This window comes from Hemibagrus wyckioides, linkage group LG25 (genome assembly GCF_019097595.1).
Source record: "Hemibagrus wyckioides isolate EC202008001 linkage group LG25, SWU_Hwy_1.0, whole genome shotgun sequence".
Classification (NCBI taxonomy): Eukaryota; Metazoa; Chordata; class Actinopteri; order Siluriformes; family Bagridae; genus Hemibagrus; species Hemibagrus wyckioides.
In genome coordinates, this window is record NC_080734.1 from 20,188,085 (window position 1) to 20,213,267 (window position 25,183).

General features: G+C 39.2%; 2 protein-coding genes across 7 annotated transcripts in view; both read right to left on the minus strand.

Moving 5' to 3' along the window:
- Positions 1 to 944: 944 nt before the first annotated feature.
- lbr (lamin B receptor) lies at positions 945 to 8,515 on the minus strand. Its single transcript, XM_058379705.1, has 14 exons — positions 8,359 to 8,515; positions 6,867 to 7,037; positions 6,571 to 6,756; positions 5,939 to 6,013; positions 5,312 to 5,480; positions 4,580 to 4,776; positions 4,242 to 4,296; positions 3,934 to 4,128; positions 3,737 to 3,840; positions 3,443 to 3,568; positions 3,104 to 3,272; positions 2,919 to 2,999; positions 2,516 to 2,638; positions 945 to 2,423 (listed from the first exon to the last, which is right to left on the minus strand). The coding sequence occupies exons 2-14, from the start codon at positions 7,029 to 7,031 to the stop codon at positions 2,263 to 2,265; spliced, it is 1,806 nt and encodes a 601-aa protein (XP_058235688.1). The 5' UTR covers positions 7,032 to 7,037; positions 8,359 to 8,515; the 3' UTR covers positions 945 to 2,262.
- A 2,119-nt stretch (positions 8,516 to 10,634) lies between these two features.
- enah (ENAH actin regulator) overlaps positions 10,635 to 25,183 on the minus strand; it is an 81,555-nt gene continuing 67,006 nt past the window's right edge. For 3 of the 6 annotated variants that reach the window (XM_058379120.1, XM_058379118.1, XM_058379116.1), the window contains exons 6-14: positions 19,053 to 19,381; positions 18,603 to 18,739; positions 17,472 to 17,520; positions 17,247 to 17,298; positions 16,972 to 17,038; positions 16,033 to 16,092; positions 13,616 to 13,700; positions 13,438 to 13,495; positions 10,635 to 13,047 (exon numbers count right to left, since the gene is read on the minus strand). In XM_058379120.1, the coding sequence (XP_058235103.1) occupies positions 13,010 to 13,047; positions 13,438 to 13,495; positions 13,616 to 13,700; positions 16,033 to 16,092; positions 16,972 to 17,038; positions 17,247 to 17,298; positions 17,472 to 17,520; positions 18,603 to 18,739; positions 19,053 to 19,381 (875 nt within the window). In that variant the 3' untranslated portion in view covers positions 10,635 to 13,009. Of the gene's footprint in view, positions 13,048 to 13,437; positions 13,496 to 13,615; positions 13,701 to 16,032; positions 16,093 to 16,971; positions 17,039 to 17,246; positions 17,299 to 17,471; positions 17,521 to 18,602; positions 18,740 to 19,052; positions 19,382 to 20,782; positions 21,455 to 25,183 lie in introns of all 6 variants that reach the window. The other 3 variants (XM_058379121.1, XM_058379122.1, XM_058379117.1) reach the window with 3 other exon arrangements.

Consider the following 25,183-nt stretch of genomic DNA (forward strand, 5'->3'; position numbering starts at 1 on the left):
GGAAATATGAGAAAGATATTTTATACAACTGCATGCAAAAAAACGTACAAAATAATATTTTATAGATTCAGGTAAAGAAAATGCAATGGATTCAGGAATGCCTCATATCTTTGCAGCTCATAATATCTGTATAATACAGCGTATATGTAATATTTACTGTGGCATGAGCAGCCTCCTCTAGATGTGGATAATGTATGTAACTACATTCAAAAATAATGGAATTACTCCTGAATGCATCACTCTTATTACCCAGATTCACTTATGAAGTCACCCACAGCTCACTACTGACATCTTGCTGCCAGTGTGGAGTTTAGCTTTTAGATTCAAATAATAAAATAGAGAAGGTTTGGTCATATCATTTTCCACAATATCTTTGAGTTGTGGAAATTGCTAGAAATTAATGCTCATGAGACAGCAGATTAGAATTTCAGATATTTACTTCTAGATGTGACTCAGACCATTTCACCTATGATGGCAGAACAGTGAATATTAAAGAATAGGAACATTTAATATTTGTAACTCTTAATATTCTCTCGTCATGCGAGTGCATGACATCTATAAACATCTATAATACATGTATATACTATATATTATAGATGTTTATACATATATATTATTTATATATTTTTATAAATATACATACTTTTACTTACACAATTGGCTTTACATAACTATTGGTGTTTTTCATAATTTATCATTCTTCCTATATATATATATATATATATATATATATATATATATATATATATATATATATATATATATATATATATATATATATATATATAAAAAAAACACGATAAAAAAACACAGCAGAGCACCTGGACACATTAACCACAAACCAACATCCCAATGAATCAGTGACCTAAACTCAATTAAAGAGTGGATTTTTGGTGGCTTCTGCATCTATGAAGTCCACTTCATGGGAAAAAAAAACACAAGTATGCTACACAAAATACTTTATTTTTGGCAAAACATACAAAGCAAGGCATTTGTTCTTTTTTTCCCTTTTGTCTATAAACAACCCCCGGGGCATTCTTGAGTTACACAATGAGTTCCAAACAAAACATGTCACAATTCCTATCGTGTTATTCTGCAGTCGTCTCACAGCCATTACTTACTGACTGACCAAAAAGACGACTGGTGCTGAAGAAATTCAGTGTTCCTGAAACTAAACTATCAACAGCAATAAATTGGGTACAATACAAAGCAAACAAAACGTTAAACACCAGAAAAACATGAAAGGTTCAGAAATGACCAGTACTGCAGTGGACATGCTGGATAATCTGCCCAGTTCAGAAATACTGATCTGGAGGGGACACAGGACAGAAGCTTCCAGTCTTTTGATCAACCCGTTTTAAGAAGTAACTAAAAGGTTATCTAATAAACACTTCTTTCTGTGCAAATTATTTCTTCAATTTCAAAGATCGGTTGCCAAGACTTTATAAATTACATAAAATGATCTTAGCAGTTTATTTACATCTCATCAGCCTAATTCACCAAAATTATCACCAAGACACTGGAGACCTGGATACACTGATCAAATTCATGTTTCTTCTTACATTAAGAAAGATAGATAAAAGGTAGATTTCAGTCAAAAAAAAAAAATCACAAATGTCCTATGTGGTGATGTGCATCGTATACATTACATAATAAAACCCCAAAACAAACAAACAAAAAACCCCTCTATTTACTGTCTGAGAAGAAAATTCAAAATAAAATAAGCAATAGGCAACTTCATATTTTGGTTAATGTAAATATCTTTACCACAGAGCATGTAAAATTCATTTCAGAACAATTTGCCTTAAATTATATATAAAAATTAAGACCCAACACACAAAAAAAGATATTTTTTCCAATTTTCTTCTCATAAAAGCACTGGTCCTGAGACATAACTGTTCTTACTATACAGAAAAAAATGTAAAGAAAAAAAACATAATATACATAAGCATTAATGAATGTAACGTAATGCAGAATACGTTGAGGAGTAAGAGGCAAAACATGTGGGAGAAGGTTATAGAACGTTATGGCAGAAATCGCTTGAGTAGAAAATGTGTATGTACATTAATATACATAGCAGAGCTTATAACTGGGGCAAGATTGAAATATTTTACAAATAATTCGAATTAAAACAATGTTTTGTTTTCTGATCCAAATAGCTGCCATTTGCTCGGTGATACCCTCAGTTACTTTAAAAATTTTAATTTCATTCAGATGCTCCACAGGAAATTTTGGATGCCCCAAATATGCGAGTGTGTGTTCTCAATACACCCAGGGGAAGATGCGGTAAGGCACGGCTTTGCAATACTGCTCCCACGCCAAGCCATACTTCTTCCTACACTGATGCTCGTCTCGTGCTTCCCGATGCACCAGCAGGATGATCAAGTAAATCAGATAAAAATAAGGAATGATGTGGTTAAAACCTGTTGAGAGTAAAGAAAAAAAGGAGATTAGAAAATAATCAAATAGGAGCTAAAAGTCTTCACACTGCAGAAATCCAAATCCATCAACGTACCACATGTTAGGGACCAAGCCAAAGCCATGAGGAGGTCACCGAGGTAATTCGGATGACGGACAAAACCCCACAGACCAGATGCAATGAGGCTCTTTCCAGTTGCAGTTGGAATCGTTCTCAGATCTGATCAAACAAGCAACAGGTTCGTTACCATTCACCATGTACAATACAACTTTACCATCATCACCAATTTACAATCCTTGTGTGCAATACTACAGTTCAACACTATTATTTGTATAGTATTTGTATTTATTTATTCTATTTTACGGTTTATATAACAGTATATATTTTTCTTTCTCTCTTATTTTTATTAAAGCAACTGTAACATGGCAAAGGAATTTGAATCTTGAATCATAAACCAAAAGAATTTTGGCGAAAGAACAGAAATGAAGGAAATACGTACGAGACAGGGTAGGATCGCTTGGATTTCTTCTGAAAGCAAATTTCTGAGAGTTGGCTTTCCGGAATATGTAGTAGCCAATTGCTGTAAGAATTGTGAAGGAACATGTAAAGGTTTTACTACTGTAACATGCTGTCCATCTGTTAATATTGTATAAATGTTCTGCTAACAAAAGGAAACAAACTAACCGTTCAATAAGATGATGGCAATAATCCAAAACACACACAGGTCACTGGGGTGACTGGCAAGGTAGTATGACTGACAAGTGAAAGTAAAGGGAACCCAGGCCAGATCTCCAAAAGCCAGCATGAACCCAAAGCCATCATGCACTATATCCATCATGGATAGAAGTTTCTCCTGAAATGCAGACAAATCAGTTCATCAGCTGAGCAGTGAGCAACAGCACCACCCACCTATCCTCTTCATTTAGCCTTGGCCAATTGAATGAATAAATGAATGCATTAATACATTTATACATACTAATGGCATAATGTGGCATCATCATAACTGCATCAGATTAATTGTACCTCATGCCAAAGGCCATGAACAACCCACAGCATCTGGAAGCCATTCACAAGCAGCATGGCGTAGGAAGGAGTGTCAAGATTCTGAAGTTTCATCTCAGCTTGTAACATTGCAAAGTTAAACACGAGCTGTTAAAAAAAAAAAAGAAAAAAAAAAAAGCTTTCTTTAGAGTACATACAAGTTATAACACACAACAATGATTTCACCATTCAGATACACCTCATTTAGCTTAATTACAATATTAAAATGAAAACAATATATATCTAAAATGTAATAGTTTAGACTTTAGGACTTACCCAACCAATAAATCCTGGACGCATTTCACAAAAGAATTTGATATCAAAACCTTTGATTCGTGGATTCAGCTCACGTCCCATGAAGAAATCATATATCACATAACCTGAAGAGGAAGATGTTAACAAGATTTTAAAAAAATATCTAAATTGCTTACTAATTAAACTTAAGAGCATTATACTTCATAGAACTCAATTACCAGAATTTCCAGTTGGAGCAAGCTCATCATCAGAGGCCCAACGGGAACGGACAAACAGGTAGATACTGAGGAGGACGGAGACGAGCAGGGCCGAGGTGTAGAACTGGAGGAAATGAGCGTGGATGTAGCCGAGGTCCACCCCATTATATATGCCAGCACCTACTGCTACACCACTGATGAGGAGAGCGTAAAACCCTACCAGATCACAGGACCACAGAATGTGAGGATAAAACACTCAGATGCCTCACAAAATAATACAATCCTCATTTGTAAATCTTACAGTGAAGTATTAAAGTAACTATTCTTACCATTAATCCTGTACTTCAGTGTTTTTCCATTCTTCAGAGGCATTCCATCAACAACCTGAGGAAATGAGGAAAACAAGTTTGACCTACATGAGTATATTATATAATGAGATTATAGTTTGGGGGGGGGCAGGGTCACTTTTAAGTCTACCAACAGGAGATAACTGAAATCAAGAGCCCAGTGGACAAACCCCCTGCTAGCTCTCATTTCACAGTGCCAATTCCTAACAATCCCTCCTGAAATTGGAAATCAGGGTAGGGGTTAGGGATGGGCGTGTGTCATGTGGTTGGTCATGTGATTGGGACCCGCGTCACACCAGTCTTGTGATGTGTGGAAATACCTTGCCAACAGGGAGCAGGGAGAGGACAGCCTGGAAGAGCAGCCAAAGGAGTGTGATGCCAAAAACCTGCCAGTCCCAAAGAGAGTCAAGTGGAGGAAACATGCGAGGAAAGCTGAGGAGACTAGAATCCTTCTGGCCACAGAGAATAAGCAGTGCCAGTACCACCACAGGAAGCAACAGCAGCAAAAAGAACACACCTGAAGCAGAACAGAAGAGTGAATGATAAACTATAAATAAATCTTTGCTACAGTGAAAATTATAGAAAAAAAAAAACCCTAATTAAAACATGTGAATGAGCAGCAATGCTTCCAGACTGGTGTAAAGCATGGTACAATTAAGCATGATAGAATTTAAGGGCTGAAACTAAATTATTCTGATGCCTAAATGAGGTGACGCAGTGTGTGCCACAGTTCACTTTATTACAGAGACCCAATAACAAATAATAAATTGTGTCTTAGCAAATTTTACACATTTGTTGTTGAGGCCTGAACAGTAATCTGTGACATGTATAAAAAATGCTGATCTGCATTTTGGGAAAAAAGATCAAAAGAGGAAAATATCCAAGCACTGATGGGAACAGAGACAGCAGATGAGGAGTCACTGAATAATCAGTGCTGTAACCTTCATAATCACCTGATCACCAGCTCTGGCAGCTGATTTTTCACTTGTCTGGCAGGAGACCCTCAAAGGTGTGTGAAAGTTTAAACTAAAATATTATCATGAGCCTCTCACCAATCCTTCCTCCAAACTCCAGTTCGGTAGTCTTGCTGGTCTGCTTTGGTGTGGCCAGTAGCACAACTGGCTCCGTCTTCTTCTCCTCTATTAGTTGCTCTTCACCCTGGTCCTTCCGGCGACGAAGATTGTAGCGGCCACTTACCTGGTTGTCAGTTTCCTCTTTTACCTTCAGTAAGGAAAATGTAAAGATATGAGCAAGATGTGTACTTGCATCATATTATTGACATAAAAATAAAAAAAAATACCATGTTCAACAAGAGGCTCTAGATTCAAGTCACCTGAGCATAAACAATACAATCAATAAACAACATAATAAATGTAGAATCAATTAGACTTAAAATGCTGGTAATATCAGGTGAGGTGGAGTTAAACTTAATCCTGGTCCCTGTTAATTATTGTTTTACCCCTAGGCAAAGAACACTGTTGCATAACAGTATTGTGATCAGACCTGTAAATATAATCTTCCTCTCTGTACAGAAACAGCATAATGCTACTGGGATGAGTTAAACCATGTAAGGAAAAACCCAGATGATTTTCTGCAGTCAATTAAGAGGCCAGTATTCTGTAAACAATGTGTACTTTATTCACAGACAACCAGCCTTCACAAACATGCTGAATCCTCACCTCAACAACTTTGTTAGTCGTGTCATTCTTCTCTTTTTCATGCTCATTGTTGCTATTGTTCACCAGTGGCATTGTCTAAAACAGTTGAGAGACATGATGAATACATGGTAGGAAAAACCAAAGAAAAAAATCTATAAAGAAAAAATTAATCAGACATTTTATTGGTATGGAAATGAAATGATACAAAAAAAAGTAGAAAATTTGTACACACACAAAACCAAATTCTTTAGGTATATGATGCTGCTAAATTAGACCCATTATATGATTTTTATTCTAGGTGAATTGGCCCCCTAGTGCCTGCTGACCCCAGGATAAACTCCAGATCCACCTTAACTCTCAACAGGATAAAGCAGTTAATAAGGATGGATGAATGGGATGGGTAGGTAGGTAGGTAGGAAGAGAAATGGATAAAATTAGCACTTATAATGAAAATGAAAAGAAAAATAAATAAAATAAAGCCTTGACAAACTAGGGTTTCTCCCAATTTAATTTGATCACCATGCTAAAAAATTTTTTTTTCCTTCACAGTTCTAATTTCTGACTAGCTCAATTTATATAAATTATCATTTATATCACAGGCCACTGCTTCAGGAAATCAAGAAATGATCAGAGCAGCTTGTGGGGGTTCTTACCACAGGTGTGAGGCGCACCTCCAGCATATCTTTAAGTTTGTCTCTGCGTGTCTCAGTGGTGTGGGATGTAGAGCGACGAGATGTTCTTGCCGGAGAGCGTGAGCGACTTCGGCGAGAACGTGCCGGAGAACGGGAGCGAGAGCGGGACCGAGAGCGGCCAACGCCCTGCTTGAATCCGGTCATACTCTGCAAACAAAGTACACAACTTTTTATGCAAACCTTTATGGCATTTAAAAGTCTTTTTAACAAAATATGAGAAATAAACTGGTGCAATTAAGTCAATGCACAAGTCATACCTTGATATCTGCATCCTTCAGCTCCAGTTCTGTGCCATCTTTGTAGATGACTGTATAGAGCTGAGACTTGTCAGAGTAACTCAGCACTTTGACCTCATAGTAAAGGTTACTGCCGGGCCAGCGGCCCATCACAGTGTCTCCAGCCTGAAACCGCACTACTGGCATCTCTACCTACAGCACAGAACATTACAAAAGACACAGCACCATGCAGTTTAACAAACGTCTGCGTTGTAATACTATTCCTCATCTGGTCAAATTAAGTGCCTACCTTTCTATCATACAATTAACCAACACAAGGTTCACACACTTTTTAGGTGTTTGCTTTCTCTGTAACATATGTGCCTTTTGACATAAATCACTTTCTTTACATTCACCTCAAAATGAAAAAAAATTACAGCAAGCCACAGGCACACTGAACGTTGTGTGGACAATAAAGCTGTGGTGTCAGCAGTGTCCGTCCCAGATGTGCTGACAGGTCAGTCCTCACTGGTACTCTACACTAATACAGGGGGACACCATCAGGGTTGTTATAATGTCTAACCACAAAAACATTTTCATACACTCTCCGATGAACAGAGACACACCCAGTCTGGGATGCAAAAAAGTTATATAGACATTTCTCTCATTGCAGATTCACCTTCATGAGATCACTTTCCATCAACATCATCTCATTCTCCTCCAGAGGCGGGGCTTCACATTACAGGGCCATAAGAAGCGCTTTCTGCTTCATCAAGCAAATGACCAAGTTTCCTTATGTCTCAGATGTGTTTGTGTGTTTATATATATATATATATATATATATATATATATATATATTATTAAAAACCTACATCACATTTTACAAGATATGTGACATTTTGCAGTAAAAGTAAACCCATTAAACGTGGTTCTCTGTGAGAAAGTGTAATTTTCAGGTGATTCACAGCGGATCTGAGAAAGCGCCAAACCCCTGCAGCTGCTCCTTTAACAATCGGTTGAAGGAGGGAAAACGTCATCTATTCAAACACACAGAGCTAGTTTAATATCCGCGTACTACAAACTGCAGATTAAAGTTACACAGATGGTTGGGGATCCCCGCGAAATTAAAACTAAACCTTGAGGCGTTTGTTAACTACCAACAATGCCTGAAATACACAGGGGAACAATCCCAGGCAGCTCGTGCAGTCAGAGCGTTAGCTTAGCACAGGAGCTGTTTTCCTGTCACAAGCCGGCTAGCAAACTTTCCGAGATGACAAAACAGCACGCGCTGTTTTTAATAACTTTCATTTATTATCCTTGTTAAACATGTTTTAACTCCTGCGCATTGTCGGAGAAATGTAAACACGCATATGAACTCTAAAGCGACTTAATTATTAGATATATGATTAAAGTTATTTCCTCAGTGCGCCTATCAGACCTAACGGGACGAGGACTTCATCAACTTCCAACAAAGACTGGTGCACTCTACACATCACACTCACTACAACATGTAATGTAAATAAACCATTCCTACCTGTTTCTGCAGAAACGTAGCCAAGGATATGTAAAAACTGGATCTTTTTCTTTAAGTTTCCAAAAAATAAATAAATATTTAAAGGAGAAATACGTTCACAGCACTAACTCCGTTCCTCCCTCTGACGACTCAACCAACCAACGCCTACGAAGGCGCGAAGCTCAGTGATTGGCCGCGAGAATTCTGTTTTAAAACAGACCCGTTTTCTGATTGGATTATCCGGGATTTTTAAAGTGTTGGCAAGTAGTGACAACCAATCAGCGACCAGCTTTAGACTTCCGTTGCTGTGTTTACAAAATGGAGGTTGCGCTCATGTAGAGGAGTAGAGGAGGAGGAAGAGCGCGCTGAAGAGGAGCAGTGTCTCTCCCGCTGTCTCTTTTGCGCCATTTATCAGACTTTCAGCTTCTCACATTGTTACAAACCGTCGCGCGTGATTATTGTTGTTTTTGTGTGTGTTTTAAATAGTTTGTTTAATTTGACTGAATTGAGATTTAGATAAAATTAGGTACAAGCCATCGCTAGGCTGATATACGATTTTGTCATTTTTATATGTTCTGTAATTTAATATACTTTAATATAATTTTATAATGGCATTTAATAGAAAATTCTATTTTATTATATATATATATATATATATATATATATATATATATATATATATATTATATTATATTATATTATATAATATATATATATATATATATATGTATATGTATGTGTGTGTGTGTGTGTGTGTATAGTGCTTGGTAATTATTAGCATGGAAATTTCCCCATAAAGGATCTCATCTTATTTAGAATTGTAAGAAAGAGGGATTGTGACATCTCACCGCTCAAGTGTCACTTGGCAAATCAGATTTGATGTAAAGTTAATTCACATCCACACCATCTGCATTTGGCCTTGTGACACAACCACGAACCATGACTTCCTCCCAAAAGAGTTTCACCTTTGCTAATCTTTTGACCTAATGTGAACTTTACCAATGCTCAATTTAACCCGGATCATATCCATTGCACGGTCCTCATAATATCCCCTGTCCATATGCAGTTACCCTAAAAAAAGCATTAGATCACTTTACATGTTCTGCCTCATTTAGTGCTGACAGAAATAAGTTTAAGGAGGATGTTGGTCCAAATGTAGCTGTGAGCTCTGCAAATGCTCTGCAGTTAAGTCCCTCCTCTTTCCTGTTTACTGCGACTGAACCATGGCCACAAGAAAAGTGGCAGCAAATGAGCAGTGCAGGGTGATGTAACGCAACAGCAGACATGTATGAAGGGCTTCAGCGGAAGTGTGCAGCGAGCAATAGCCTTGTTTCATCATACCGTCATAAGAAAGGCACACAGGATGTCATCAAACCTGGCAGCTTGGCATTTAGAGAGCACTATGGATTCGCACCATTCTTTCATAAGATATTTTCTGTGTTCATTTCTCTCAATTTATAATGATCAAAAAATATCTCGCATTGATGTTTAAATGGGAGAGCACTCCCATCAGGATTGAAATATTTCATCACAGGAGTTTTTCCTCTCTCACTCACAGCACTATTCTGTTAGAAATGTTACCTACAGAGTGCATATGGTATTAGTTCAATTGTAACATCAACTCCAAAGCTTAATATACACTGATCAGCCATAACTAAACGACCTGCCTAGTACTGTTGGTTCCCCTCGTGACCCCAAAACAGCTCTGAGACACCACCAGACCTCTGAAGGTGTGCTATTAGCTAGGTAGCAGCAGTGAGGTGGGGCCTCCATGGATCAGACCTTTTTTGTCCAGCAGCGCATCCAGCAGATGCTTGTTCAGATTAAGATCTAGGAAATTTAACTGTCTTGTTCCTAAAACCACTTTCAGAACAATGTTAGCAGTGGGTCAGGGAGCCTCATCCTGCTGACAGAGGACACTGACATTAGTGAACAGTTATCATGAAGTGGTGTAATTGATCTGTAAGTGTTTAGGCAGGTGGTTCATGTCAAAGTAACATCCACATGAATGCAGGACTCGGGGTTTTCCAGCAGAACATTGCCCAGAGCATCACACTGCCTCAAATGGCTTGCCTTTATCGGACCAGGCCTCTTTCATTACTGCTCTGAGGTCTAGTTCTGACGCTCATGTGATCATTGTAGGTGATTTTAAATGTTATGGCTGATTGGTGTTGGTGATTTCTTACAGTTTGCAGGTTCTTCTCCTTACCCCTTAAAAAGCAGGCCTTCCCATGTTTTGATTTTTGTTTTATTTTAGTGTCTATTACTTAAATAGTAAATTCACACAAAACAGCAGCTGTATTGCAATTTTTATTTCATTTGCTTAAACAAATCAATGTTAGCATGTAAGAAATGTCTAATATGAGAACAGTATGGTACAAGGAGAATGATAAAATAGAAAAAAAAAAGAAACCAATAAAATGCATTTTGTGGACATTCAAACAGATCTCGTCCGTCACACACCGGAAAAGTCGACGTGGTTCTCAGCCACTCCTGAAGACGGAGAAGTGAAAAACACAGTCGACGATTCATCGTTATCGACTCCCAACGCAGCAAACCTTACATTTCCAGACATTTCGAAACATTCAGAATAAACCACTTTAACACAAACCGTACTGTAACGATAAAAATGGCATAAAGAATAAATGCACATTTTTCCAAACAAACAACTTAAAATCTCCCTTTTATACTGTACTAAAGCAGGATGTAAAACGTGAATGAGGTTATGATTAGCCGGATAATTATTACTAGTCGTTTTTAAAAAATATTAGACACATTAAATGCGACTTCAAAACAAGGCACAAACCATGAAGATCACAAACAGATTTATCCACGTATGAAATCAATCTCGATTGCAACGGTTCTTGTCCACAGCCTTCCATAAAACAAAAGGCAGCTCAGGACAGTGTGGTGTTCTGGAGATTTGTTACTGTTGACCTTTGGTGGGACTGCCACACACGGGGTGATGGACATCATCAGCAGTATGGTTATTTGATCTTACAGGTTATTAAAGTGCAATCAATGCGGTCTCTGTACAAACTTTCTGATTCCTTGATAGATTATGTCAGATGATCAGGAATGGAAAAAAGAATGCTGTTTTGATCTGTGGTGGTGGGGGGGGGGGGTAAGAGGGACTGTAAGCAAATAACAATAATCATGACAAAATGCTACTCTGAGGGGAAGAATAAAACCAATACGTTTACAACCTCAAAGAAATAGAACATGATCAGGCTCCAGTCACATTAGTCTTATGCTGTTAATTCATTTCCCACCTCTGATTGTACATAGAGCTTTTAGACTTACAAGAGTTTTGAGATTCTAAATAAAAAGCCCCACAGAACCAGAATTTAGAAATAAAAACACAGTCTAAGGGACTCTTGAGGACAGCAGTGTACCTGCATGAATTAATGATGGCTATAAACAGGTTGTCCATGTTTACAGTTTATTAGACAAAAACTTGTGTGCAGTTTAAAAACACGCCCTCACTCGTTCACCGACGGTGGGAATAGATGATTACGGAGAAGAAAGAGATGCGCATGGGGAGGAAAACCGAGTGTCAGTGCTACACTTATTGCTTATAAATTGAAAACAAGAAACGATTTCAGTTTCGTGGCAGCAAGATTTCCCATAGCATTCAACAAGACATGCACTAAAAAAATCAAAAGAAATAAGAGAAGAGCCTGCAGTGGACCAAGAAACGTAAAAAAAAAAAAAAAAGATGCTAGTTGTGATTAGCACTATCTACAGATGCGGTCTTGTTGACATAGGCATTCACCCATCATTTAGAGACTGAGAGGATTTGGTAAAAAGCTACAATGAATTACAGTAGAGAGGCATCGTCTCGCCCGGTTATTCCAAACCATTTTCCCTCGCATACAAGACAAAGGTGACAAAAGTGGTACAGTGGTTTAGGAGACTGAGTGTACCTGGGTAAATTACCAAAACTGATGCTGACTATCCCAAGATTGCATGACTAAGCTACTTGATATGGCCATGGTATATATTAGAACAGACATAATTAAATGAGCTGAAGAATATCTATTTTGCCTTTAAAGTATATACTGGGATTATAATGATATCAGGAAGACGAGCTTTACAAAGTCCTGCAGCAGAAAACTACACCCAGTTCTTTCAGCTGCTTGTTTGGCCTGACTCAAAGATTTCCTCAGTGGTGCAAAGCAAGCTAAGCTAAGCTCTACTTCACACTAATCTGACCAAACAGGACTGGCCTTTGCTAAGCAAATGTGCCAAATAATGAACGTCACCTGCTGGAAAATACAGTCACTCTTCAATGATTAATACAGTATAGAGTTCAGTTATAGGTTGTGTTGTTTTTTTCCCTCCTCAGAACGATTGCTCATCTTTCTATGATAGAGTAATCTTTTGCATATAGACAGTCACTTCGAATAGAAAGGCTGCATCCCACCCGCTAGCTGGAACATGGAGGGAAATTTCACAGCCTGAAATCACACCTATGGCATCATCTCTTCTTGGTACGTGTAGCCCTAAAATGGCATCGCCATCGAACGCGTCGTCGGAATTAACATGGTTATTGTTATCACCACGAGTTTAAAATGCTTTTGTAAAATGTCCGTTACCACTGCAAGTGTCAGAACTGAAGCTGGCCTTGTGATGGACCATGGTTGGGAAACAGCTGGGGAGTCAAGGTCTCTTACGCAGAGTTGGACTTGCCCAACTCCTCCCTGATCGCTGGAAGACACAAAATATGAAGAAAAAGTATGAATTTCATCTTTCAGAATCTGAGAGAGAGAAAATTCAGCTGCAGCTTATAACTGAGCCTTTATTACACTTCACCAGCATCCACTACACATAAGCAGCATGTCAGTATGGGGAAGACATGTGAAACACCTGAAATCACCTGTTTCTCATCATGATCTGCCATCATCCTGACTCTTTAGTGTAAGGCTTAAATGTAGCAGGAAGCAGGAAGTGATGAATAGTATAAATTAACTAAAATATTACTGTGTTTAGTATAGTAAGATTTTAGAGATGTTTTTCTTCCTGTTTGGGGAAATTTATTTTTAGCGACCTTACTGCAAAACTACTGACTGTATTGTATGAACACACACACAGTATTACCGTCAATTAGTTCTTCTTTCAGCTTTGACAGTTCCTTCCTCATCTCCTCCAGAATGTCCTGAAATATTAAAACGAGTATTTTTGATATTTTTAGCTGAGCACACTGTAAATCTACTCACAACCTTAAATACCAGTTGAAATCCTGTAACACATGGTAATTTTGTCAGAGATTAATGACCTGTTTCAATCTGTCGTAGTCCAGAGTTTCTGATGGCACTCCATTGGCACTTAGGGATCCAGTGGGTGTGGGCGTAGACCTCGGCCTGAGAAATAAATAAACAAGCAGGATGGAAGTGAGTGAGAGCCACGGAAATATACATTAAATAATAGCTGAGTGAAAGAACTGTTAATAGTGTCAAGTGTTTGAGCATGTTTCTACTACATTATCCGAGAAAATGCTTCAGAATCCACACACTGCTGATTTCAGCCAGGACATGCAGCACCAGACATGCAGGTAGAGAACATTCAATACAATAAAATACACATCCATCATACTGTTGTTTGACATACACTATATTGGCAAAGGTATTGGGACACCCCTCCAAATCACTGAATTCAGGGGTTGGGCTCGGCTCCTTAGTTCCAGTGAAAGGAACTCTATGCTTCAGCTTTATACCAAGACCTTTTGGACAATTTCATGCTCTTTGTGGGAACAGTTTGGGGATGACCCCTTCCTGTTCCAACATGACTGCACACCAGTGACCAAAGCAAGGTCCATAAAGACATGGATGAGTGAGTTTGGTGTGGAGGAACTTGACTGGCCTACACAGAGTCCTGACCTCAACCCCATAGAACACCTTTGGGATGAATTAGAGCGGAGACTGCGAGCCAGACCTTCTCATCCAGCATCTTGTGGAAAGCCTTCCCAGAAGAGTTGAAGCGGTTATAGCTGCAAAGGGCAGGACCATTCATGTGCATGTAAAGGCAGATGTCCCAAAGCTTTTGGCAATATAGTGTATTTCTGTATCTGACATTATATTATAAAGTATACATTATGTAGTTAAAAAAATTAGGAAATATTAGATTACTACTGCTGAGTTTGTTTTGTTCATAATCCTACAGATTGTAGTGACTTTCTGAAGGTCAGCTGCATGTCAGAGGAAAGCAGCAAGAGTTTATGGCTCTGACCTACAGATCACGACCTACACACTTGGACTGGGTCTCAAATGCAGCTCACTGGACAAAAGTGTTGGCCAAATAAAAGAAATTAAAAAATATATTATATTATATTATATTATATTATATTATATTATATTATATTATATTATATTATATTATATTATATTATATTATATTATATTATATTATATTATATTATATTATATTATATTATATTTATATATATATTTATATTAAGAGTAATTGGCTTGTAAGCTTTTCAATGAACGTGAGAAACAAATCAATTCTGCAGCTACCTCAAATTGATCCAAACTGCATGTAACACACATCAAAGTTTAACAAAATCTTCTGAATCTGTGATTTTAAAATAAGTTTAAGTTTAAAATCGGACATATCTCTTTGTAATTCAGTATATGTGTGAATGGAAAGGCAAGTAAGAATTATTACTCCATCAGATTAAATGTTACAGTGAGAGAATATACAGTACAATACAGTTCACATGTCGACTTCATCAGCAGTCGCATCCCAACACCAGTTGAGGATTAAATCAACATCAACGGGTTTAAAAGGGTGAAAGCACTCCAAGCTACAGTACTGCTGCATGCACACACCCCCCAACACACACCCGAACACACACACACACACACACACCCCAACACACACACACCCCAACACACAGCAGCAGCCCTCTCACGCCCTGACACACACAGTGCCAACAAGGTAATCACCAGAGAGTAGAGACAAAATGCCGTGATATCTGATCAGCTAACAGGAAGATAAATGACTCCTGGGAGCAGTGGAGGACTTCACCTGAGAGAACTGAATTCCAAGCACATAATCAAGCCTTAACATTTCACACAAGACATGAACACAGGCAGCGGTTCACTTACATTCACCATGCCTGTTTAAATTGCATGATATCGGTGTGAACTCTGTTTGGCTTTCCTGTGAGACTGGCATTTAATATTCTTGAGTGAGAGAAATAGGAAACGCCCATGTGCACAAGTTTCAGAGCATGTGTCCTTATCTGTGAGGCCGGCTGGGAGAGTTGGCACAGACTCCCTGTAGACAGACACTTTTTTTTTTAATCGTTTTTAGCATTCAACACTGTTGCACCGAAGCCCATTTATCTGCCCTGTGATGCTCTAAAGGAATTCAGCCCAAAACTCCAGGACAAGATGTAGATTTATTAAACTGAAATTCTACACAGGATGCAAACATTTACTAACGCTTCATTAATTATAACTGTAACGACAATTACAGAACTCTAACTTGTTTAAAATAGCACTAGCATGAGCTCCAAGCATGCTGGGAGAAAACGTGGTGGTGATTACTTTGTTGGATGAACTAGCAGGTCTGTGTGGCTGAGAGGAAAGTGACACACTCGCAGAACCAACCCTCAACCTGCTGAGAACACTGCAGCACAACAAAGACCGAAAAGAATAAAGAGCTCTCAGACTCTCCAGGCTCTTATACCTGTTTAAGGAATCACTGTACTTTTCAGTACTCATCTGATTTCTCCATGGAGCATCCCGTCTGTGAGAGTAAAAAGACTAGCTGGTCAGAAGAGTGGGAGTGAGACACTGTGTACAGTGTGTCAGTTCATGGAGATGAATCAATAAACCATTTTATTTATGTTTTCTGCTACACAAAAAAGTATACAATAATTACATCTGATTCAAGAAATGAACTGCAATACAAAACATCTGTACATCTTACTCTAAACCAGTCTTCTGCAAAAACAAGTAAAACACTGAACAAGACAATCTATTTATTGTTTAGTGGACAGTGCACCTGCTGGTATCCATTCTTGTTAGATAATCTTTTATGATTTATGATTTCTTTTAGACAAGTCAGTACTGCATTCTCTCTGATGAACAATAAAATACTCCCTGGTTCCCAGACTAAGTTTGTGTGCCTACACTAATAAGCGGACAGTCTGAAATGATAAACTGTAGATCAAGTTTTTAAATCTTTGTATAATTAGTTTTTTTATTATTGTTTATGAAAAAATCAATTATAATAATAATAATTACATATTCACTATTAAGTATCCAATTTTGCCATAAATCACACTGACCTACACTGAAAACCTCTCACACTGACCCGATATCTATACTCTCCTGTTTATTTGAGTTCACATGTAGTGTGTATGCACAGAGACGGACGAGCGTGTTATATGCAACAACACCGGTTTAGTACGGCTTTAACTCCACCCTGATCTGCCATGCGACCTTGTGGAAGCACAAGACAAAGCAGGTGCGGTCAGTGTTTCAGGTGAGGAGGAACACACCTGAGCAGCTTTCTAGTTTCACGGTGCAAAGTGATGTGTGGAAACGTACAGGAAAACCCTCACAGAGAGAGACATCACAGATAAAATGGTCATGATGACATGCTTTTTGCGGGGGTTCATACCTTCCGATAACTGGTGATTTGCTACCATTTATGGTGTTTGTCCTTTCCCATGGCTTTCTGGGCATGTCTGTAGGCAAAGGCAAAATAATAAAATACAAAAAAAAAAGAAAAAGAAATTCCACCACCAATACAAAGACTGATCAGGAAGACTAATGTCATGCAATTCTTTAAGATCCTTTTTTCCTGTTTGCTAGAAAACATAACACACATCAGTACTGACTATCAGCTGCATGCTCCTGTTCTGGGAACTGAATTCACACCACTGTGCTTCTTACCTGGTGTGCTACAGGCCGACAGTTTCGGAGTAACGGTTGCTTCGATTTCTTCCTGTTGGACAAAGCAGAAGGAGCTCAATAAGTCAAAGGAGATTAATAAGGCCAATACCACTCTAATACAGTTACAGCATGGATAAAACCTTGTGTCCAGTTTGGTATCAGACAGCAGGAAAATCCTCTCGATAGAGAGGGTTCGCTGTTCAGTCTGCTGTCTTGTGGACTCACCGTTTTTTGCTCAGGCTCTGGTGATGATCCTTTCTCTGCGATTCGTCTCCTGTATTAGAAACAAAAAAACTTGTTATACTGTATATTATACAAGGAGAAGGCCATTGACTGAAAAAAGCCCACTCAGACACAATAAATGTGTTTATGGCATTTAGCAGATGCCCTTATCCAGAGTGACTTACATTTATCTCATTTATACAAATAAGCAGTTGAGGGTTAAGGGCCTCACTCAGGGGCCCCAGCAGTGGCAGCCTGGTGGTTCTGGGATTTGAACTCACAACCTTCTTAACACAGTCCAACACCTTATACACCGAGTTACCACATCCTCTGAGGTCATAATGTTCATGGTAAAATATTTGTATGTGAGAAATTAGCTGTTGTCTGATGCGACTGGGCTAAACTGTGTAGTTCAAAATGCATTTAACAAGAGAAGCCAAACATCTCAAACCTGTGGGGTAATGATCACCGTCACCTCCTAAAAACAATACAGCAAGAGCTTCTTTCCTCACTCAAGATCATATTAATGTAGACGTATAGGAGACAACAGAAGTTGGGCTCGGTTTGATGGAGATATGACACGATGAGAACATCGGCTTCGATTGAGGACAGCAGTAAGAAAGAAGCTGCAGTGTACAGGCAATGAGCTGAGAGCTAAAGGATGAAAGGGCTGCTGCACTGGCCATTTTATGTAGAGATGAATTTTTCACTAGCACCACTATCAGTGCCAGTCTAATTAGTAATGTAAGTAATGAAGAAAATCTTCATTAAGTGAGAATAGACCAATATTTTTAATGAACAAAAATTTACACCAAAAATTTAATCATTAAACAAATCTTTTGGACAACGAAGATCCCGTATTAATATAAAAATTGACATGAATGTTTTTCAGGGTGATTTTTTACTTTAGGTCTGATGCATCACTGGTGCAGCCACATGAAAAAGCGGTAAAGTGTTTTTATTTCCTGCTCCTACATATAGCTCAATGACCTGTACATTTATATCCTCTATCCATTTCCTTCCCTATTATTCAGTGAAGAAAGATGCATGTAAGCCGCTGCACATGTACCTCTGACATTTACATTTACTCTGCTCATACTTTAAATGCCACTATGGACTGGACAGTGTCTGTACCTCCTGGCCAGTAGGGCACTCATCTCCTCCATGAGTCCTCCTCCTCCAGGCAGTGGACCATTTCCTCGAGCAGCCTCTGGCTTGGCAGGGCTGGAAGCCACCGCACCTCCAACAGCTGCACTACAGGGCTCTTCATTCTGCATCAGGAATCAGCAGCATGTAAGTTTTATGAACTGCACACACTGAGTCATTCAGAGCAGAATGAATTACAAATATTACACTGAGAGCTTGGTTAAGGAGGAAGTACTAGGTTTTAGATGTGCAGAATGTTGCCAATAGATGAGAAGTGCCATGATGCACAGGGTTTGCCTACACACAAAGACAATGAAGTGTCTCGGATAACCAGACAGACAGTGAAAGTGCTCTAAAAAGCTTACTATTTCCAGAGTAAGTGCTATTGTACTTTCTTTTTCTATTTCTTTTTCAATTTATGTGATTCATATATATTACCCTCGACACTTTCCGTAACTTGGCGCCTGCAAGGGCAGCTGCCAGGCCGGACAAGGGCTTGTTGTCATCGCCAGTGGGTGAGGGAGTAAAAAGACCAGAGGGCAGAGGTGGTGCTGGAGGTGGAGGAGGAGCAGGAGGCGGGACCTGGCCAGAGGGAGGAGGCAGTGGTCCAGGGGGAGGAGGCAGACCTGTGGGAGTTAGTGTGGAGGGGAGAGGAGGAGGTGGCGGTGGACCAGGAAGGGGAGGGGCTCCAGCAGAAGTTGGGGTCACAGTGGAGCCAGGTGGAAGAGGGGGTGGAGGAGGCAGAGGAGGGCCAACCTGCACTGAATCTGTGGAGAGAAAAAAAAAGGAAAGTGCGATCAGATCAGTGAAAGAAGATTTATAGTTATTCAGCTACTTCATTTTCAAAGACAGCTCTATAAATATTCTTAATCTCTTCTCTAACACTGTGGTTCATCCCACGGCCCTGAAGTACTCCTATGATGAGGTTTCTCTTCTGCTCAATTCGGCTATTTAACCAGCCCTCAAGTCGATGTATGTGTGACAGGGCGGTGAGAAAATTACAATAAGCAGGGTACTGGTGCAATACAGCACCGGTTTCACTGAAGGTTTTCTTCTTTAACACTAACATGTCAGCTATATAAATGACCACTCAAAATGAAACAAAAATGAATGAGAGTCTGGAGTTTATGAACAGTTTATGAACTAAACACAAAAGACAGTGATCAGCATTGAAAGCTGATTCAATACAGTATACACGACATGGACAGATGACTTCAATACATGTTGATGAAATGTAAAGACCTTCTAAATAATCAAATCCTACTGATGACATTTCATGGTAGAATCAGACAGAAAAATATTTCACAGCATAAAATGAATTACCGCTTGTATATATGTTATCATTTACTTTCTTATTGTAGAAAATTTTATAGAAAAATGGTTACACTTTTATGCTTACACATCAATCTGCTAAGTGGTCCAAGTTTAAAATGATTGAACATGCAAGCAACCGAGTTGCACATTAGTATGAAGCGCAATTCTGAATGTGTATTTAAATACAGGTTATAATTAATAATAAAAACTTTCAAGAAAGAGAATACATTATCCATAAAGAGAGATGACAGGAATAATCACTTTAGAACAGAACACTGATACAGCTACATGTGCTTAATGTGCCTTCATGAATGTATTTGATTAATGATCAGGAAAATATGAAGAAAGTAGCCATTATCGTGCATTCATATTCAGTGGTGCCCAATTCTTATGTTTTTATGTTTACTGTGTGAAACACTGGCGACAGCTGAACATAGATGTCTACATGATGGGTCATCAACAAAGCCTGACAAATGAGATCTATAATGACCACAAATAATAAATCAACTAAAACAGACGAATAAAATATACTGATGGCTTCTGAGACAATTCAAAAATGTTAGAGACCCACAACACTTATGAGAGAGAGAGAAAAAAAAACATGCCATGCTAATCCACACAAAAAGGCATCCAGCAAATAGATGCTCAAGAGCATCAGGTTGACCAGATGTTCTCAAAAATGGAGAGGAAGGTGATACAAATCAAGCTACCACGATAACAATTCTCATCCAGCAAAGCACCAAACTATAGCTGCAATGGCAACTTCACACTTAAGCGCTGATACTCCTTTCTGATACCTCCTTTCTGGTTTAGTAGGTTAGTGGAGGCAGAGAGACAGAGAGAAGAGGCCTTACCCGGCTCTGGAGCAGAGGAGTCTCCCAGCACCGAGTTTACAGAGCAATCAGCATTGGCAGGGCAGGCTGTAGAAGGAGAGGGGACAACAGGAGGCTGGGTGGATGGACAGGACACATAATGGGTCATGGGGGTGGGGAAATGGGGTAAGGATTGAGGAGGCAGGGGTGGAGGTGGGGGTGACGGAAGGGACTGGCCCAAGACTGGTGAAGCAGCATGGTACTGAGTGGTGACTGGAGGCCCATTGGGCGCCACGGTTGAGGAGGAGAAAAGAGGACTGGAGGCTGGGACAGCGATGACGGGCCGAGGGCCGGTGGCTTTGCCAGGGGGGCTACTGATCATGACTGGAGGCGATGGCGGTAAGGGCGTGAAATTGGTGGACTGGCAGACTACTGTTTTGGAAGCTGGAGCAGGAGGCAGAGCCATGGGTGTGGGTTGAGCTGGATGCCGCCTGGGGACAGTGGCATAATGAGGTAGGACTGGGTGGAAGGCAGAGCCTTTAGAAGTGGCAAAACGAGAGGCAGAGTGGCGCAAGGGCGGGGTGGGAGGTGGTACTACAGAGGGTGAAGAAGAAGGAGGAGGATAGTTGGGGGTGGAAGGGGATACGGGCGAAGAAGAGGCAGAGCTCTTGTTGCAGTCTGGAGGTGGAGGGGTGTGGAGGGTACTTTCAAAGACTGAACAGACCAGGAAGGGAAGCCGTGCAGAGAGAAACAAGACAGAGAAAGGAAAGGAAGAAAAAAGAAAGAAGAGAGAAAGGGAGCAAATGAAGCAGGAAAACCAGCACAGACCTACGTCTCCATAATTATTTTACTCATTTCTAGGACATAGGACAAGTTAAATTAGTAGAATCTGTTAGATAAAATCATTAAACTCTTCAAAAAGATGGATCAGTCTGAGCACACATGGCCAATCAAGTAGGTGAAAGATGTGGTCTCTCATTCAGTACTTTCAGGAGCCAGTACCAAAAGGGTTCACTGGAATAACTCCTAAAAGCCCACCTCCTTGTAGATTAGTCGGGCTAATCAACGCATGTGAGTTATGTGTCTGTTAACCATTCACTCCATGCCAACTACTTATTAAAAAACAAAGACTTATAGGAAATACTGAGTGTGAAAAATATTTTAATATAACAAATGCCACACGGAAATCTCAAGGTCTAACCTAAAAAACAATCAGTACAAATGATCAGAAACAATCCAGTAGATTTTATTACCGAATCTATGCAAGTTTCTGATGAGCATTTTATTTAAAAACGTTTATCTATGCAACATAGAAAATATGGAACTGGCCATCAAAAACTGTTCAACTTTGTATGAAATCCACCCTAAACTATTAAGCTTCACATGTTGGAGGCCAATCATTTCAAAGAAAAATCCAATATCCTGAAGGCTAATATACAGAGATCAGGCTATGATCGTGAATATGTAGTAATGCTCTGAATGGTTCCCCATTTTTCTGCTCCATATTTCTTCATTGTGATTTTTTAATACATGGGTTATATTCATAGCTTCCATCACTTATGCATGGAAAACAAGTTAAATAACAGTCAACATGAACAACAATTTACAGTTTGTGAAAGTTACCTGAATGTTACCTGAACACTGTGAACAGCAGATAAACACCAGGGGTGGTGTTGAGCACCTGGATATCCTTTAATGCTCATGCATATTGAAAGAAATTCACAAGGGACACTGATGTAGTATTTGCTATAAGTATTCTTGCTACAACATTCTTTTTATGTGACCTACTGTAGCACTGAGGAGCTAGGTCGGCAGTGGTCCTGAATGTCAGGGAACCCTGGTGATTAACCAATATTTATAAAGCCACCTTCAAACAACCAGGCCATCCTTTCAGAAATGCTGGTACTCATCTCCTACCGATGCGTCATCTGCTATGATGTGGTGAGCCAAACTTGCTGCCCCATGCAGTTTCAGTGTAACACACCAGGTTCAATCTACATGGTGCACACTGTGTTTAGAACAGTGCTCACATGAGAACAGTCATAGCCTACATGCTAGGGACTCTAGCAGTCAGGATAATTTCTTTGACTGGTACCCAGGTCATCATTTTGCACAGAGATCCAAAAGGCCAAATTTACAGGTGCAGATAGTCTGGCTGGGATTCAGAGGTCTAACTGCTACTGAAAGATCTGCTCACAGATCTGCTGCACCACCTGGGCATATGCACTTTCTCAACAGTGCATCTGTTGCCCCATTGACCTGTTAGGTAAGTTGATCTCAGTGAGGCTAGCCACCAGTGTGGCCAAATGATGAACTTTCATGTATGACAGAGGCTTTCTGAGTGCTGATTTCTGCACCTGACTGTCACTCTGTAACCCACATGAAACAGGACATTCCGGTGTCTCAGAGCAGGTAGGAAGGCCATGAAGGTTAGTCAGGCCTCCCTCAGTTCTAGCAGGCTGATCTATTCTGACATCACATTGCAGGTCCATACACCCCTGCGACACTACACTGCCCTGAATTCAGTGAGGGAGAGGTCTCTGGTGATGAGGGAGATATCTCTGGTGATGACCTCTCTCTGATGGGGAATCATTCCTTGGCATACCTCTTTCTTGAGAAAGGCTCTGGATCTCCAGCAACACAACGTTCTGTAGATATATCTGATTGTGCAGCTGGACAATATCTGATAACTTACCCAGGTGAAAGGAACCAAATATATCCTCCCAGCTGTAGAAAGTTTCAGATAATTTTAGGTATAAATATATTGAGTAGACTCCTTGTTCTCTCCCCTCTAAGGCTTCTCTGGGCACAGAGTAGCCCAGGCATGCAAGGTGGACTTCCCAGGTTCACTTGCACACCAGTTACACACTACTATGCCTGTCACTCTCTACATTATGTACTAGCTTGGTGGAAAACTTTCCAATCTCCCAGGCCACCAGCCCTGTTGCCAGAAGCAAGGCTTTGCTTAACTCCTTAGTGGAGGGACTGGCTCTCCAGATTTCTGTAGTCATTCCTGTACTATCTTGAAAGGCACAGAAAAGCAAAGCTGAATGGCTGAAAGAATGGCATGACAAGGATGCAGTATAAGGATGATTGTCCTCAACATACAAGAGGACATCCGGGTGTTAGACGCTGCTCCTGGCATTTATAAACAGGTGAAACAAAACCGATGATCAGTTCTACAATACTGTACTCACACTGAGCTTTCATTTAAATGAAATTTATCTCATTTTTGCAAGGACATCCAAGTTGCAATATTAGATGCACACCAGAAGAACAATAAAGTCCAGACTTTTACATGTTGTAGGCAGGCAATTAAGCACACACAAACCCCTTCCACCTCCAAGCTGTTAAAAGAAATAATTTCCTTATTTCAGAGTTCAAGTTTCATGTTATTCCCTTATTTCTGAATCTTCACTCACTTTGTTCAAAGAAATGAAACTACAAATGTAGATATACACATTTTTGCTCTATTGCTGGGTAACTGGACTCCTAAATACAAGTTAATATGGAACCTACACCATCAGCCTATGACAATATTCAATTATTATATACACTCTAACCTTTTATCACGGTTTACAACACTGGGCTAAACTTCTCTAAACTTCAGTAGGCATTGCATTTACTACGAGCCACAAGGTCACTTCTGCTGGAACTGATCATGTCCTTTTACTTACAGTCATTCTCTATTGTCACAATTTAGAAACCAGAATGAACGGATCACTCAGTGCTAGGCAGCTTTACAGTGTGGTTAAACAGAATTAGCTAGCAAAGATAAATCCTAACCATAAAGAAAGTTTTTACTAAAATACAACAGATCATTTATCCACTTTAGCCGATGTGAAAAACTTTACTTTAATAGTTTTGTTAAGGAGTTTATAGGAAAACAGGACAAGGAAAAGTTTCATCATACTGAAAACATGATATGTCAGTTCCCATTTCCCATTAACAGTCAATTCTAGAGAGAGTAAACACACCTTTTTTCGACGTCTATACTATATTGTTTGCCTCTTTTTGTCCTGTTAATCACATGGTACTGTATGTCTCTTGGAGACCTGCCTCATCATGTCTGACTGCAGTGTATCAAGTCTAAAGTAGAACATAATTTTTCACCTTAAGATTAAATAGTAAATGTTCTAGCTAAAGGTTATATATATATATATATATATATATATATATATATATATATATATATATATATATATATATATATATATATATATATATATATATATATATATATAAGATTTAAACAATTTCTTCTACTCTTCTACTGTCTTTTCCATATAAACTAATGTTTATTTTTAGTATTATTTATTGTGTGTGCTTCCTCATTCTCCAAAAGGTCTAAATGGAAAAAAAATGGTTCATTGTGAATAAATGATTTTATTATATAATAAAAATAAATTAGCTGAAATTTCATAAATGGTAAAAATGGAATTC